A 17,658-nucleotide genomic window follows, 5' to 3' on the forward strand; every position below is an offset into this window, starting at 1 on the left:
TTTTTAGCCATAGATAATGGTAAAAAACTGCAGGGACCAACCTGCGGTAAAATATGCATCAAAAACGCGGTAAAAACACATGCGTTTTTCGGCGCGTTATTGGTGCGTTTTTTTTCCCCGAAAGTGCGCTAATCTTTCAGACTCTCAAGAAATTTGAGAAAATCCTTTTTCTAGTGCGCACAGGGCCTGAAATCACACGATCATATCGCTCGGATAGGTCGGCAGTTCTCCTGACAGGAGACTGTCAGCTGCATAGAAATACATGAAGCTAATGCTCTCTGGCCAGCCAGTCCGGGTGATGTGATCCAATACTCATGCAAGTGTGACTTCAGCCTAATGCACTAGTCAGCAGAAGAGGACTAACCCTGTAACTCACGGTAATCCCATCTAATTTACCACAGATTATCCAATAAAACTTAACATTCCGAAATCCGCAGCATAAACAACATACAGCATCGTAATCACTTCTACTGTAATTTAACCAACCATTGAATTTGTCGGCTTCAGGATCTTCAGTATTGATTGCAATAATCTTCCAGTCCATTTCTCCTTCATCTATCAAAGCTAGAACGCCTAGTGGTTTCACTTGAATTACTTCTCCCCTAGAGCAAACCTGCAACACATGATGCATCCTATTAAGATTTTATTACTGAATGGTTTTAATTTGATCATCTAATCTTTCCCCGGCAAGCAATCACGGAGACAACCCTCCGCCTCCCAACTCTATCAATGTTCAAAGATACGCCTGATTGAAGCACACAGCAGCGCTCAAGGCTGTGCGGATTTTCCACATATTCATCTCTCAGTGTTGTGAAAGAGCAGAAAGCCTGGAAGATACCCTCACGATTGCTGTGGAACTGCTGGTTGCAGAATGCCCTGTAACTGGACTGGAAAAGAGTGCAGACCAGCAAAGATTTAGTCACTCTATACGTACAAAGGAAACAGAAGTAATCAGAGAATAACATAGTCGAGTAGGGAAGGCCTGTTCTCAGAAGGAAAATCATTACATGTAGATGTAAGAATCAAGCCTCAAAAGATGCCCATGCGCAATAGGTGACTGTCCAGAAAACTCACAGGTTACAAAACTACTTGTTAACCATTTAATGCGTATACAGTTGCCCAACGTCCCCCAACAGTGAATGTTGTCGTACAGACGGGGAAGAAATGTTGAATTTAAACATGTCCAATCCTTTCATTTTCACTTGAGATAATCTGAAGCCAACAGTGTCTCACAGCATCTATCTCCCTATAAAGAAAAAATGTCTGCTCACCCGAGCTTATATATAGACAGTATATCACAAAAGTGAGTACACCCCTCACAGCACTGAAGATGTGAGACTTTGATACAAGGTAAAGTAGTCAGTGTACAGCTTGTATAAGTGTAGATTTATTGTGTTGTCTAAGCATCTCAACACACAGCCATTAATATCAAAACTGGTGGCAACAAACGTGAATACACCCCGAAGTGAAAATGGTCAAATTCTGCCCAATTAACCATTTTCCTCCCCAGTGTCATGTGACTCTTTTGTGTTACAAGATCTCAAGTGTGAATGGTGAGCAGATGTGTTACACTTTGTGTTATAAGAAAAAATTTTTGGTACCACTGAGATCACCGAGAGTAATCAATCACTTTTTGTTATCACTCATTCACTCTCTCATACTGGTCACTGGATGTTCAACATGGCACCTCATGGTAAAGAATTCTGAGGATCTGGAAGAAAAAAAAAAAAAAAAAAAAAGAACTGCTGCTCTACATAAAGATGACCTAGGCCATAAGGAGATTGCCAACACCCGGAAACTGAGCTGAAGCATGATGGCCAAGACTTTACGGCGGTTGAACCAGGCATGTTTCACTCAAATCAGGCCTCGTCATGCCCGAGTAAAGAGGCTGAGTGACAGTGCTCAGCGTCACATCCAGAGATTGTCTTTTCAAAATAGAAGTAAAAGTGCTGACAGCATTGCTAAAGGGGTAGGGGTTTAGCCTGTCAGTGCTCAGGCCATATGCCGCACACTGATTCAAATTGGTCTGCATGGCTGTCGTCCCAGAAGAAAGCCTTTTCTAAAGATAATGCACAAAAAAGCCCTCAAACAGTTAGCTCAAGACAAGCAGACTAAGGGGTGCTTCACACACAGCGAGCTCGCTGCCGAGATCGCTGCTGAGTCACGCTTTTTGTGACGCAGCAGTGACCTCATTAGCGATCTCGCTGTGTGTGACAATGAGCAGCGATCTGGCCCCTGCTGCGAGATCGCTGCTCGTTACACACAGCCCTGGTTCGTTTTCTTCAAAGCCGCTCTCCTGCTGTGACACACAGATCGCTGTGTGTGACAGCAAGAGAGCGACAAATGAAGCGAGCAGGGAGCAGGAGCCGGCGTCTGACAGCTGAGGTAAGCTGTATCCAAGATAAACATCGGGTAACCAAGGTGGTTACCCGATATTTACCTTAGTTACCAGCCTCTGCAGCTCTCACGCTGCCAGTGCCGGCTCCGGCTCTCTGCACATGTAGCTGCTGTACACATCGGGTTAATTAACCCGATGTGTACAGCAGCTAGGAGAGCAAGGAGCCAGCGCTAAGCAGTGTGCGCGGCTCCCTGCTCTCTGCACATGTAGCTGCATTACACATCGGGTTAATTAACCCGATGTGTACTGTAGCTAGGAGAGCAAGGAGCCAGCGCTCAGTGTGCGCGGCTCCCTGCTCACACTGGTAACTAATGTAAACATCGGGTAACCATACCCGATGTTTACCTTAGTTACCAGTCTCCGCAGCTTCCAGACGGCGGCTCCGTGCAAGCGCAGCGTCGCTTGCACGTCGCTGCTGGCTGGGGGCTGTTCACTGGTCGCTGGTGAGATCTGCCTGTTTGACAGCTCACCAGCGACCATGTAGCGATGCAGCAGCGATCCTGACCAGGTCAGATCGCTGGTCGGATCGCTGCTGCATCGCTAAGTGTGAAGGTACCCTAAGGACATGGATTGCTGAAACCATGTCTTGTGGTCTAAGACCAAGATAAACTTATTTGGTTCAGATGGTGTCAACAAAGTGAGGAGTCCAAAGACAAGGGTGTCTTGCCTAAAGTCAAGCATGGTGGTGGGCGTGTTTTGAGGCTGACTTAGTGCTGCCGACTGTGGGGATCTACAGTTCATTGAGGGAACCAAGAATGCCAACATGTACTGTGACATGCTGAAGCCCAGCATGACTCCATAGTCATAGAGTGCAAGGTTTCTAATATCCACCATCTCCATGATGTCATCACAGAGGAGTGGAAGAGGATTCCAGTTGCTCCTGTAAAGCTCTATTGAACTCCATGCCCAAGATAGTTAAGGCAGTGCTTGAAAATAATGGTGGCCACATAAAATATTTACACTTTAGGTACAATGTGCCCATTTTCAGTTAGAGGTGTACTCCATTTTGTTCCCAGCGGTTTAGACATTACCACCATAAAAAAAAATTATTCCGAAACATAACTGTAGAAAGCAAAGAGCACCTTTGAGCCAATTTCACAGACATCAATAGGATCATTGTCTCCGGAGAATGTTGTATCTTTGTCTTTATGATTAGGATCTTCCCAGGTCTGTTAAACGATGCAGGAAAAAAATGAGAGTTAAATATAGACTAAAATCAAAGCAGTTAAAATACAAAGTTTTCTAGCAGCCACATCCAAAAACTTTCACCAGAGGAAATAATTACCTGAGGCAAAGCGCCATAGTTCCATATGTATCCCTTGTGAGGGAAGATATTTGACACGTAGCGAAGTTTTCCTTTCTTTATATCTTGTTTAATTGGATTTAGAAACTCCTTTGTTGCGATCTAACAAAAGAAAAACGATGCATAGAAAAGTAAGAATGGAAGAAACACCTCAGAGTGGCCATGAAAACGGCAGCAGCAAAACACAAGTCCTCAAGAAATGTAAATCTGAAAAACAAGCCATTTACCTCCATTTTGGCATTTGTCCATCGTGGCACTTCAACCACCATGTTAAAAATGTTCTGAAAAATAAATTAAAGATGATTAAAAGCACATTAGTCACATAAAATGGTGATTTAACAGGAAAGTAGGAACTACTAAATGTGACATTTTTTCCTAACTGAATTATTTCATATTATTCGATATTACCACCAAAAAGTACAAGGATGGACATGTCCATTGAAAGGTAGGATGCTTTTACCTAATGGGTTGGGGACAAAATTTTGTGTTTAACAGGTTCTCCTCCTGTACTTGTTAGTACAACCTTCCTCACAGGCTGCACGGCTTCCTGTTCACAAAATGGATTCTGGCGGAGGAACATGTGCCCAGACCTGCCCATCAGCTCCCTCCAATAGAAATGCACAGCACATGGGAAAGCTGCTTTTCTATTGGAGTAGGCAGATTATGGAGGGACATGTGACCAGACCTGTCCATTGGCCTGCTCAATGGCCGCTTCATTATTGACATAGGATAATACTTATGTAAACTACATGTGCCCTCATTTTGAACAACTTTTTCCCTAATTTTCAAGCTTATAAACACTATACATAAATTTGTGACAGCTGTACATCTAGAAAGACTAAATAACCTATAAATATGACCTAACTTCTATTCTGAAATATGAATTAAAAAATAATTACAAGGGAACATTTAGCACCAAAAGGATAAAAAAAAACCATCTGTCGTTATAGGTAGAGATAACTGAACACAAACTGTAGAGTTCGTGCTTTGTACTGGACATCTAGTGTCCGGGGCTCGAACTGGAACATGGCCTTTTCACAAGCATGAGAAATTCCGTGTCTGCAACTGACAGAACAAAGCTCCATAGGATTCAAAGGACGTCATGGGAAATTCCACCACTGGATAACGTTGGAACTAAGAAGATTTCTCCTTAATAAATTGGTGAACAAAGTCGTCCTTATTCCCCAATTGGATTGCGTCGGAACTTTGAGGATTTCCACAAAGATGTGTGGGGGAGTCTGTATCCAAACAAACTATTTTTTTTTCTGTGTGTGTGTGTGTGTGTGTGTGTGTGTGTGTGTGTGTGTGTGTGTGTTAGTTAACTGTATACTTACCATGTTAGTAATGGGGTGTCTGATAGCTGCCTCTCCATTACTAACCCCTGGGCTTGATGCCAGCTGTCATCAACCCCAACGGCATTACACTAATTGCCAACCCCACCAAGGCAATCAGGAAGAGCCAGGCTAAACACCAGAATTAATAGACGCTCCACTTCTGGGATGGCTACCGACTGTTATTTTCAGGCTGGGAAGGGCCAAATAACCATGGACCTTCACACCCTGATAATACCAGACCTCAGCTGTCTGCTTTAACCTGCCTGGTTAGCAAAAATAGAGGGGGGGGGAACACAACATAATCTAAAAAAAACTATTTAAATTAATAATTTAAAAGAAAGGCTTGGGATACCCTTTTAGTTTTGATAACCATCCAAGGTTATGCAGACAGTTGAGGGCTGCAGCCCACAGCTGTCTGCTTTACCTGTGCCACTTATCAAAAATAGGAGAGTCCCAAATACATTTTTTAAATTTCCTATCCACATTTGTTTGCAGGGCAATTGTCCTGTTTTTACTTTACTCCCATTTTGCTTCCTTTTTCAGCCTCCAAGCCCTTCCTACTACCATTTTACAGCAACAAAGTTCGGGTCCTCATTGACTTATAACAGGTTTGGGATAAGGGGTCAAGTATGGGTCATGTTCAGGTCCCAAACTGAACTTTTAATTAAAGTCCGGCCTAACCAGGCGAACCCTAACTTCCATGGGTCCGCTCATCCCTAGTTATAGGTTGTACCAAAATATACAAGGTACAAACCCCACACCAAGGATGTATTGCTCAACATGCATTTAGCCTGATGCTTTGATGAGGGAACAGGAAAGGAATGTACTTGGGGGTATTTAAATGCTGACGGACTAATCAAAAATAGTACTATAAGTTCTGATAAATACCAGCTGTATAAATTCCATTGACTCATGGGCATGCATAAGTAGGAAATTGACGTCACACCCTACCCGGGCATCGTGTATCCAAGGGGAAAACTGTGCAGATGAGAGGCGGCATCTGCATGCACTCCACGCTGGAGTGCAAAATAGTAAATGGTAATCCTCTTACCATCCGTTTGCCTTATCACTTTGCTTTGAGCAGCTACCCTCCTGGTATTCTGACTCCGGACCATGACCTGACTACTCCTTGTCTATCCCCATACTCCATGACATGCTCTCTTGGCCAGTACATGTGACTACCCTGTCTCACGGCTTCACTGCGTAGTGACTAGCGTCAAAAGCACAAGCTCGTCAGCATTTTTCCAACATTGTGTAACATGGAAACAGATTCTACATCTGAATAAAATTTCTAATATTCTAAATGGGTCAAGAAATGTAATTAATACTTCTTTGCAGGTTCTTGAATAGTTCTTCATTATCAAGCACATAGCGTCTGTTGCTTGGAGAAATCTGTGGACCTTGTAATACAAGGCTTTCCACTTTTGTGAAAGGAGAACAATCTATAATTATTTTAATAAAGTAATTTCACTTTCAGAGACTAATGTAAGGGACTGTACAGAACTGGTTAGCCCTATAGAAAAGATGCAGGAAATTAGGTCCATTGGTTGTCAATCATATATGCACTATCACAATGTCAAGAGTGGGTGACCTCTTTCCTCTAGGTGTTATGCAGGAAAACGAAAGCTGAAATTATTGCAATGTTTGCGATTTCCATAAAGGAAAAAAATTAGGATGTAAATATAAAAACTTAGTCCCTGACATATTATGAATATACGTTTCTTTAAAATATGTTACCCGTTGCAATTTATTTTAAAAAGTATACTTAAATGGGTTTATGAAACTCAGTTGTCAAAATTTAGGAAATTGTATATATATATATATATATATATATATATATATATATATATATATATATATATATATATGTGTGTATGTATGTATGTATGTATGTATGTATGTATGTATGTATGTATGTATGTATATATATGTATATATATATATATCGGTGTGTGTGTATGCGTGTGTGTGTGTATATATATATATATATATATATCTATATATCTCTCTATCTATCTCTCTATCTATCTCTCTATATATATATATATATATATATATACACACACACACACACACACACACCGGTATATATATATATATATATATATATATATACACACATACATACATATACATACATATACATACATATATATATATTGCTCATTACTATTATACTTACAGTTCCCTGCAAGAGTGAGTATACCTCTGTTGAACAGTAAGATTTTAACCAATATCTGAGTTTTCATAGAATATTTTTTAACGCATAATATGAAAGTAAGGTTAATATAACTTTCAATACAGAATCTTCAGTTTTACTCAAATTACTTGATGCAAAAATGAGTACACACCACATTAAAAACAACTACATCTAGTATTTTGTATGACCTCCGTGATTTTTAAGGACAGAATCAACTCTTCTAGGCATGGAATGAACAAAATGGTGACATATTACAACAGCTATCTTTTTCAACATTTAAGAATGACCTATATTAGAGCCTGGATGCTGGATGAAGAATGATGCTTTCTTCAGAATTGCCCACAGGTACTCAATTGGGTTCAGATTAGTGATGTGTCGGTTGTGAATAATCTGACACAGAGATCCGGCTCCCTGCTGTGACTGACAGGAGCCAGATCCCCAGTGAAAGCCACTAAATCCTCTTAACGGCTCTCACTGGGTGTAAAAGTTGGGTGTTTGGTCGTTGAAATCCCGCCCACCTGAACAAAACACCGCACACTCGGCAAATTAATTAGCCTGTTGTGGGTGGGTGGGGTTCAGCCGCGGGTTGACGTGGTTTCGGCAGCATTAACACAAGCTTAAATATGTGTTCACCTGCGGTGAGCACATATTTAACAGGGAGCCATGAAAGATCCGAAAGAGCTGGCTCTTTTTGTTGAGCAAAACCATGGGAACCGGATCACCAAAAACAGCCGGACTGTTCATCACTAGTTCTCATCAGGAGAACTACTTGGCCACTGAATCACATGCACCGTGTTCTTCATCAGACATGCAACACATGGGTTTTGGATCATTATTATTTTGGAGAAGTGCACGTCTTCCAAGAGCACACAGTGAAGGCAGCATCTTTTCTTTCACTATAGATCAGTACATCTGTGATTCATGAAAGCATTAATGAAATGTAGCTCCCTCACTCCAGCAACACTCATACAGCCCCACATAAGGAACTGCCATCATACGTGCCATGCAATTTTCCTTGTACGCCTCACCTTTGTGACACTATACAGTTTTGAAGCCATCAATTCCAAAAAGTGTTATCTTGGCTACATCAATCCAGAGTATAGCGTCCCATTAGCCTTCATATTTTTCAGCATGGGCAGTGGAAAAATGTAGGCAGGCTTTTTTTCTGCATGAACCTCAGGTGAGGTTTCCTTCATGGACAGTACCCATGTATGCCATTCCTCCTCTGCATTGTACCCAGTTTTGTATCATGGGAAACATTCCCTCCAATTTGGCTTTTTTATAGTGCGTCACAAAATCCGTGACCCCAACGAGATCGCTGTAGCGATCTCGTAGCGTGTAAAGCCCGCTTTAGATTAATTTATTAGGAAAATTACTTTATTGGGTGTCCAAAGTAACAAATCTTATGTGCAATCAATGGCCCACATTTGTGGGAGTATTTTATAGTATGATATGTTCCAGAAAATGATTACTTACTGGTAATTTGATTTTTCTGAAACCTATGACAGCACCTGCGAGAGCGGGATTCGCCCCTATCACTGGTATTTATACATTCAATCAAGCCCATTGTTCGTTGTGAGAAGAGAATATTGAGAAGCACCACCAACCATAAGACTGGGGGAGTGAAAAATAGGGGTGCTGTCATGAGTTTAAGGAAAATCAAATTACTTGTAAGTAATTAGCATTTTGTTCCCCTCACCCATGACAGCACCTGAGAGATGATGTCCAAGGAATCCTCTGGGAGGGAGGGAGGTATATCCTAGTTAGATAGTGCTTCACGGAGGAAGGCTGTGAAAGTTTTAGATATCAATCAATCAATCCTCCTGTACCAGTCTGTGCTTTGTATTGTTTATGATTCTTGTACTTGTCCCTATTATGTATACCCCTTTCACATGTAAAGCGCCATGGAATTGATGGCGCTATAATAATAAATAATAATAATAAAAAGATAATGTCTCAATCAATTTGAAGCTCCAACAAAAAAAAACAAACACCAATAAGAGTAAAAAGGAATTCTTTTACTAGTTAAAACACCTTTTTTTCAGAGAGGGTCTATATTTATGCACTTTACATATGTATGGTTGATTATCTTCCTTGGATTTTTAACTAGATATTCTGTACTTATTAAGACACCTAATCAAAAATTGAAAAATAAGGAACTGGTACGAAGACTTAAGCCCCCGTCACATTTAACGACTTACCAGCGATCGCGAAAATGATGAGACCTGATAAGGATCGCTGGTAAGTCGCCGGGAGGTCGCTGGTAAGATGTGACACAGTCAGACCTTACCAACGATGCAGTAACGATGAGCGACCTGTATAACGATGAGCGACCTGTATAGGAGGTCATTGTTAGGTGTCAAACACAGCGATGTGTCCTGCCCAGCAGGACATCACCTTTGAAGAAAATGGTCTGGACCCTTTGGCAACGACTAGCGATCTCACAGCAAGGGCCTGATCGCTGGTAGGTGTCACACATAACGAGATCGCTGGCAAGATCGTTACTGCGTCACAGAAACGTTTCTGTGACGCAGCAACGATCTTGTTAGCGATCTCGTGGTGTGTGACAGGACCTTTAGGATGTTAATGGAAACAGTCAAGTGAGCCAAAGAACATGGTAGCCTTACAAATACCTTGACTAGAATTGCTAGTGGCCAATAGGCCAAGCAACAGCCCCTGCTTAAAATATTGCCTAATATCTATCCCAATATTGTTGACATTTTCCACTCAAGTAAGGCCCTCTTAAGGCCAGGATCTGCACAGTAAGACTGCTTTCTAGTGTCAATGATCACCTAACGATTCAAAATCAAATCTACCCAAATCTATAGTATCAAGTGTAGATTGAGCATCCCAGAATGCCAAAATGTTCCTGAAACCAGAAGAAATATTTAACACTTTATTATAATCTAATTTTAACAATCTTTTTTTTACCCCATGAGGAACAGATATAGAACTCCTATGGTATTGGTCAAAGCTCAGATGGTGTTAAAGTAGAGCATATGAATCCTGTCCTCTCAAACATGTACCTTATGGATGTATCATCCTGTTTTTCAGTAATAATCAAAACAGTCTTACCTCAGTGCAAAGGCATTTGCCTTGACTAGCATTGGCCACAGGAGTCTGACAGGGAAAGAATGTTTTAACTCATCCATCCTTTCCTCCCTTTATAGGTTTATTACAGAGTTGCCATTTTATCACACCAAAAGCGCACTGACAGGATATGTACCCCACTGACCACTTAGTTTAATCTACCAGTTTTATGACTTCAAGCAGAAAATACTTATGGGGTATACTGGCTTCACCGACTTAATTTCCAATGAGTCAATTTTCAGACTTCAAATACAAGGATTCACTGGTCTTGAAATATTTTCACCAGATCTGGTATAACCACGTTTATCGTGCAACTTCAATTATTAGGAGGATAGACTGGGATGTTGATATTTTAATCAGCCTCCATACCAGCAAGTCCAACTCATACTTCCATTTGGAGGGCAGACAGGTACAGCACCTACTGTATCCTCACCTATCCCTTGTAGATTGTGAGCCTGTTATGGGAGCTGTCTGATTATAAAAACCAAAGAGATATCAGACAGTCAGGGTCCACCATGCAAAGTCTCTGCTGCAGACTATGGCAGAGGATAAGGGGTATCTTGTACCATGAAAGCAGTACTGACACTGATACGTCTCAGTGACACTAGAGCCAAACACGGCGTGTACTGTTAAAGTCACAGCGACTACCGTATTTAGCATTAACGTAAAAGGGATAGGTTAATGAGTGAGGAAGAGTATATAAGTGTGCCGCTGTAAATAGTAGTAGCACAAGTGCAGAGTGCAATACCTCTGTTAAACTCACAGAGGAATATAGTTAGGAAATAAAGCAATTCCTCCCTTACTCGGAGGGTGTGTGGTATGATCTCTGTTAATGGTCACAGACAAAAGCAGAGAGTGTGAAATGGCACCTACCTAGGTCCGTTCTTCTAGCGGTGCCAGGAGACGGGCAGCAGCGTAAGCCACACAAAGCTCCTACCTGTGTTCGCTCCACTAGTGTGCGAGGACACGAACCACTAAATATGGCACCTGCCTAGGTCCGCTCCACTAGTGGTGCAAAAGAGACGGACAGCAGCACAAGCCGCACAAAGCTCCTACCTATGTTCGCTCCCCTAGTGTGCGAGGATACGAACAACTGCCAGACGCAGTATAAGGAACGTTACCCTAGCGGCAACGTCCACCTATGTGTAGAATCACAAGGCCCAGCCTGACCATGTGCCTCAGGCACCTGCCTATGTCCGCTCCAATAAGATGCAAGGATACGGACCGCAGCCGAAGCTGTAAGGTACAAGAACGCTACCCTGCCGGTAGCGCTCACCTAGCATAGACAGAGAGATGCCTAGAGGGACGTGCACAGAGCGTCTACTCTCATGCATGAACCAAGAGGACTGAGCGCCGAGCAGCGTGCGTCAGGGTCTTATATAGACTCTGTGCCTCATCCAAGATGGAGGACACCAGAGCCAATCTGCTGCCAGAACGACAGCAATGACGTCACGCTAGCCTATCACCGAGCAAGGCGTCACAAGCACATGACCAGCGGCCAATCAGCTTAGAAGGTGTCAGAGACATGTGACCTCGTGTCAGTGATGATGTCACTCGCACATGTGCAATGGCTCCAAGATAGGACTTAGTCTCCAGCGCTCGCACATGTGCAGTAGCAAGAAATCCGAACATAGTCTCCAGTGCCACAGCAAAGAGGAAGGAGACACGCAGATACCCAGAAGCGGGAACCGTAACAGAGCCCTTGCGGGCACAGTACTCATTCCTTCTGTACCTGTCTGTGCCTTGTATTGTTCATGATTATTGTACTTGCCCTATTATACCCATTTTCACATGTACAGCACGATGGAATAAATGGTGCAATAATAATAATAATGTCAGCCCCCATACCGGCGAGGCCAACTTGCACCTTCATTAGGAGGGCGGACTGGTGTAGTGCCACCTGACTAGGCACTGTCAAGTTGATCTCACCACTCCATAACAGGAGGGTAGATTGGGGAAATTGAGAGTTTAAAGGGGTTATCCGACTTATTTTACGTTATTTCACCATTGGGCTACATTGGGTCAGGTAAGTAGATAGCATCTACCTACCTGCCCTGCTGTCAGCCCTTCTCCCCCGGCTCAGAGCAGTCATGTGACCGCTCCTGCCTGGATTTTCCGCTTCCCGTGGTGTCACGTCGACAGGGGCAGGAGCTTATGCTGGTCTTGTAGATGGGCACCACAGCCGACGTCATGTAGCCGCCCTTCTGGGCAGGTACAGTGCGCCGGAGTCCCTGCCCCTCTCATCCTTCTCTACCCCCTCCCGACACTCCGTACTCTCCCCCGCTCCCTGTGCGCTGCCATATGTGCCCTGTATGTTCCAGTGTCCTAGACAAACAGTGTTGCCCTCTCTGTCTAGGACACAGTCAGCGCTGTTTGCCCGATGGTGTCCTCAGCTCATTATGTTGTATGGTGCCTGGGTAACTGTGACCCCCCCCCCCCCTCCCTTATGCGCTTTCTCGCTCTCTCCTCACTCTGATGAATGCAGCCTCTCGTGCTCCTGGCTTCTGAATACAGTCAGGAGCAGAGAGCAGGGATGTCACCCAACACCACGGTCAACAGCACTGAGCTCTGCATCGCTCGGCTGTAAGGATGCTGCATCACAGCATGGAGGAGAAGAGACAGCATGTGTGAGAGAGAGTGCAGGCCAGGGCAGAGAAAAGTGAATAGGTGAGTGACAGAGTGGGGGGGCACAGAGAAGAGCATGCACGGGTGACAGCGGGGGAAACGACAGAGAAGAGTGTGCACAGGTGAGAGACAGAGTGGGGGTGGCAGAGAAGAGAGTGCACGGGTGAGAGACAGGGGGGGGTCAGAGAAGACAGCGCAGGGGGAGAAAAGAGTGCATGAGGGGGGATTGTATATAATATATTATATAACTCACATTAGGGGCTATATATAATTTTCATTACATAGTATTCATTTATCTATCAGGTGCTGGAGCAGAATACTGACAGGGAATGTGTGTGCAGGGGGCGGGCAGAGGGCAGGGCTGGACACCGAGACCAGGCAGTGCCAGCTGTGACTTTGTTTTCGACAGTCAAATATGTCATGTTTGGTTGAGCTGCAGGTAAATAAAGCGGCTGCAGAAAATAAAGTGAAAATTCAAGAGGAACAAACGTTAAAAAAAATAAATAAATAAATGTAGGGATGTTTTAGATGACAATACAGCACAGATTAGTTTTAAAAAAAATTTGGAGTTTATGTCGGACAACGCCTTTAATCACTTAGCGTACACAAGGCAATTTTGTGACTCCAACCAGGAGCCTTCACTGAGCTTACGATGGTTTTATTCAGCTTAGCTCAGCCATGTCCATCTTGCACCTCCAAATAGGAGGGTATACTGAAATGTAGATGTTTACCAACTTAAATAGTTAGTAGTTCATCTTATGGCACCAAAATGTTAGGATCAACTTGACTTACACTGGTTCTGTTCAGTTTAGCCATGCCTAAGCTACAAGACCCCATAGAAGGATAACCTGGATCCTAAATGATTAACCAATTTAAATGCCAACCAGTCCGAATGATGACTCTAGATCCCAAAGATTAACTGGACTTACAATGATTTCATTTGGCTTATCACAACCATGACCAACGTCAACTAAAAAGAGAACTGGGACGTAGATATTTTGCTAAGCTAAAAGTCGACAAACCCATTATGAGACTTCCATACTGGGCTTACAATGGTTCCATTCTGATTAGCGCAACCTTTTCCAACTCCAAAGACATAGGGGTACTTTGCACGCTGCGACATCGCAAGCCGATGCTGCGATGCCGAGCGCGATAACCCCCGCCCCCGTCGCAGCTGCGATATCCTTGTGATAGCTGCCGTAGCGAACATTACCGCTACGGCAGCTTCACATGGACTCACCCGCCCTGCGACGTCGCTGTGGCCGGCGACCCGCCTCCTTATTAAGGGGGCGGGTAGTGCGGTGTCACTGCGACGTCACACGGCAGGCGGCCAGTAGGAGCGGAGGGGCGGAGATGAGCGGGATGTAAACATCCCGCCCACCTCCTTCCTTCCGCATATCCTACGGAAGCCGCGGTGACGCCGGTAGATGTTCCTCGCTCCTGCGACTTCACACACAGCGATGTGTGCTGCCGCAGGAGCGAGGAACAACATCGGACCGTCGCGTCAGCGTAATTCTGGATTACGCCGACGCTGCACCGATGATACGATTACGACGCTTTTGCCCTCGTTAATCGTATCATCTAGCCTTTACACACTACGATGCCGCATGCGAAGCCGGATGTGCGTCACTTTCAATTTGACCCCACCGACAACGCCATACTGATAGGGAATTTAGATTGTGAGCTCCAATGGAACAGTGTTGCTGATGTATGTAAAGTGCTATGGAATTAATGGCACTATATAAGTGAATAAATATTATATTATTATCTTCAACGAAGAGGAGAAACTGGGACATAGATGTTAAATGCAGACTAGTTCAATATACTATCCAAGTATGAGGCATGGACTGAAAATCTGTTAAACTCACCAACTATCGCTAAGAGTGTATTTTTATTAAAGCCCTCCTTGTTGTTTAATAAAATCACCAGAGACTGATGGCATCATCTGGAAGCCATCCATACTAATATCAAGAACATTGCTAGTAAAAAGTAGTAAAACTTTGAGATCGTAGTGAAAACAGACCTACCAGCCTATGGCTGACAAAAGTGATAGTTCTCAAAGATGTACATAACACTGAAAGTCATACTACACCGATGGCCCCATGAAGTCATGCCATGAGGCAGAGATAGCCAAAGAAAACCCTACACTTGAGGTGGCAGGCTATTCCACAACTATGAAGAGGCTAGAAAACCTTCAGGCAGGCCAAATACGAGACATGAGGAGGCATGCCAAACATGAAAGAAAAGGGCAAACTTGAAGTGGCAGGCCAAACAAGCAAGACATGAGATGTTTATGTGCGATTTATCTGAGGAAAGAGATGTAATCTCTGAAACATGGAATAAAATCACGATTTAACCATTACTTCTGACCAACTTCTTACAACAGTGTGGGAGTCCACTTCTATTTGATCTTTTGAGGCTAAGACATGAGACCTGACATGAGGCAGCTTGCCCAATACATGAGTCATGAAGCCAAACAATTTATTTATTGTGTAATTACCAGAGGAACTGGGGCATCCATAGGATCTCCAGTTATAGGGAAAAAAAAAACTTCACAGTACAGTGATACAAGTAATTGGTAGAACTGATCTGGGTATTGCTGATGCTTCTATTTAGAGCTCACCGATTCCAGCCCTTCTTGATCAAACACAGCTGAGGAACCATTCTGTTCCTGCTAGACTTTATAAGCCTTAATTCGGTGCCCTTAAGTTGCAATGGTTCAAGAATAAAGCCCACGAACAAGTCATGAATTCACTTTGCTTGGCCATTGCCACACTAAAGATTTGACATTTTGATACAAAGCAGTTCTAGATACATATCTCGGAGACCACACTACAGTATGCTCAAGGAAATATTTCTTACATGTAAGTCACATGTATTTGTATGGGTCTGGTTATATAAATACATAAATCACTTATTGAATGTTTCAGGTGACATCATACACTTTTCTGTTGGCTTGATGGAATGTTTCACACATTTTCACATGTCTAGTCTGCCGAGATGTTCTATGAATATGTATTCCCCATTAAGAGCCTTGTTTCCAAAACACGATTTGTGCTATGCAGGTGATTTTCTGTTGTAGTTTAGCCATATAAAACCAGTATCGAGGCCAAGCTGGAGAAGAAAGCTAACAAAAAACACAGAATCATTCACTCAGTTCTATAATTTTCATTTACTAGAAAAAAAAAAAAAAAAGAAAGAAAAACAGGTCAAAAGGTCTGGCACTGCCAGTTACGCAATTATTATTACCTTAGCACAATTAGACTTCGACTTCTTTGCTGGCACATCATGGGCCTGAAATTGGAAAGAAAAAAAAAAAAAAACAGGGGAAATTAACATTATATATACATCAGTGAGATTAAACTGAATTTTATTGTGTGCATGCCTAATATTATATAGTACCAAGGAGTCATATAACAAACTGTGTAATGAATGCCAACCTACAGAATTCTGAGAGTCCCAGAGTCTGAATAGGGAATTTTAATTTTGAATTACTTTATGCATTAATGTTCATGGATGCTTCGCAACTCTTCCATGATGTTAGATGTCAGAGGAGATAAGAATTGGACAGTTGCACTTCAGTTGTGCAATTTTTGTGCTCCTGGGGTATTAAGCTATTACCAGACATGATTGGCAGCGGCTTAATTCTCACTTTCTACTATGAAAACATTCACGCTTGCCGTGTATATGTGAGGGGGTAGAAGTCGGGAGAGATGGCAGTCAATTAATACGTATGGCTAGCTTTAGTAGGTTAATAAAGAGAAGAAAAAAAATTCTGCCCTAGAATCTTTTAGGCTACTTACTAAACTAGTCTACTTTATGGGGAAAAAAAAGAAATAAAAAAAAAAAACAAACAAAAAACACACTTGGGAGCTTGGTGAAATTTTAAATGCGAATGCCAGTTTTCACAATTATCCTCAAAAGAGGTGTCAGATAGGAAGAACGGGCCAAAAACTCAGAGTATATCAAAAGAAGTATCTGCGATATATATATATATATATATATATATATATATATATATATATATATATATATATATATATATATATATATATATATATATATATATATATATATATATACATTAAAAATAATAAAAATAAAATAATGTATGGTTTTGAATAAGTATTACATTTTCATATGTAGTGGACTCATTTTTCTTCTCCTGTGGTTAGAGTGTACCGTATTTTTCGGACTATAAGACGCACCCTTGTTTTAGAGGAGGAAAAAATAGAAAAGAAAATTAAAGTAAAAAAAATGTGGTCATGACACACTGTTATTTTACTGCTGACAGTGTTATGGAGGTAATAATATCCCCAAATTCTGTCCTCATATCCCCCATTCTGGGTACCTTCCAGGTATATATGGCCCCAATCGTGGAATATGTATGTTGCCCATCATTATATGTGTGATCCTCCAATCTGGTGTGTGTCTGTGTGTTATAATATATTATATAATATATATATATATATATATATATATATACACATATACATGCAGTCATATGAAAAAGTTTGGGCACCCCTATTAATGTTAACCTTTTTTCTTTATAACAATTTGGATTTTTGCAACAGCTATTTCAGTTTCATATATCTAATAACTGATGGACTCAGTAATATTTCTGGATTGAAATGAGGGTTATTGTACTAACAGAAAATGTGCAATCCGCATTTAATCAAAATTTGACCGGTGCAAAAGTATGGGCACC

At 42.2% G+C, this 17,658-nt stretch overlaps 1 protein-coding gene across 1 annotated transcript in view; it reads right to left on the reverse strand.

Moving 5' to 3' along the window:
• Positions 1–17,658, reverse strand: part of PPA2 (inorganic pyrophosphatase 2) — a 62,138-nt gene that overhangs the window by 19,381 nt on the left and 25,099 nt on the right. Inside the window, exons 3-7 of the mRNA XM_075336777.1 lie at positions 16,200–16,244; positions 3,929–3,982; positions 3,684–3,803; positions 3,481–3,567; positions 487–613 (exon numbers count right to left, since the gene is read on the reverse strand). Coding sequence (XP_075192892.1) covers positions 487–613; positions 3,481–3,567; positions 3,684–3,803; positions 3,929–3,982; positions 16,200–16,244 — 433 coding nt within the window. The remainder of the gene's footprint in view (positions 1–486; positions 614–3,480; positions 3,568–3,683; positions 3,804–3,928; positions 3,983–16,199; positions 16,245–17,658) is intronic.

Source organism: Anomaloglossus baeobatrachus, chromosome 1, assembly GCF_048569485.1.
Source record: "Anomaloglossus baeobatrachus isolate aAnoBae1 chromosome 1, aAnoBae1.hap1, whole genome shotgun sequence".
NCBI lineage: Eukaryota > Metazoa > Chordata > Amphibia > Anura > Aromobatidae > Anomaloglossus > Anomaloglossus baeobatrachus.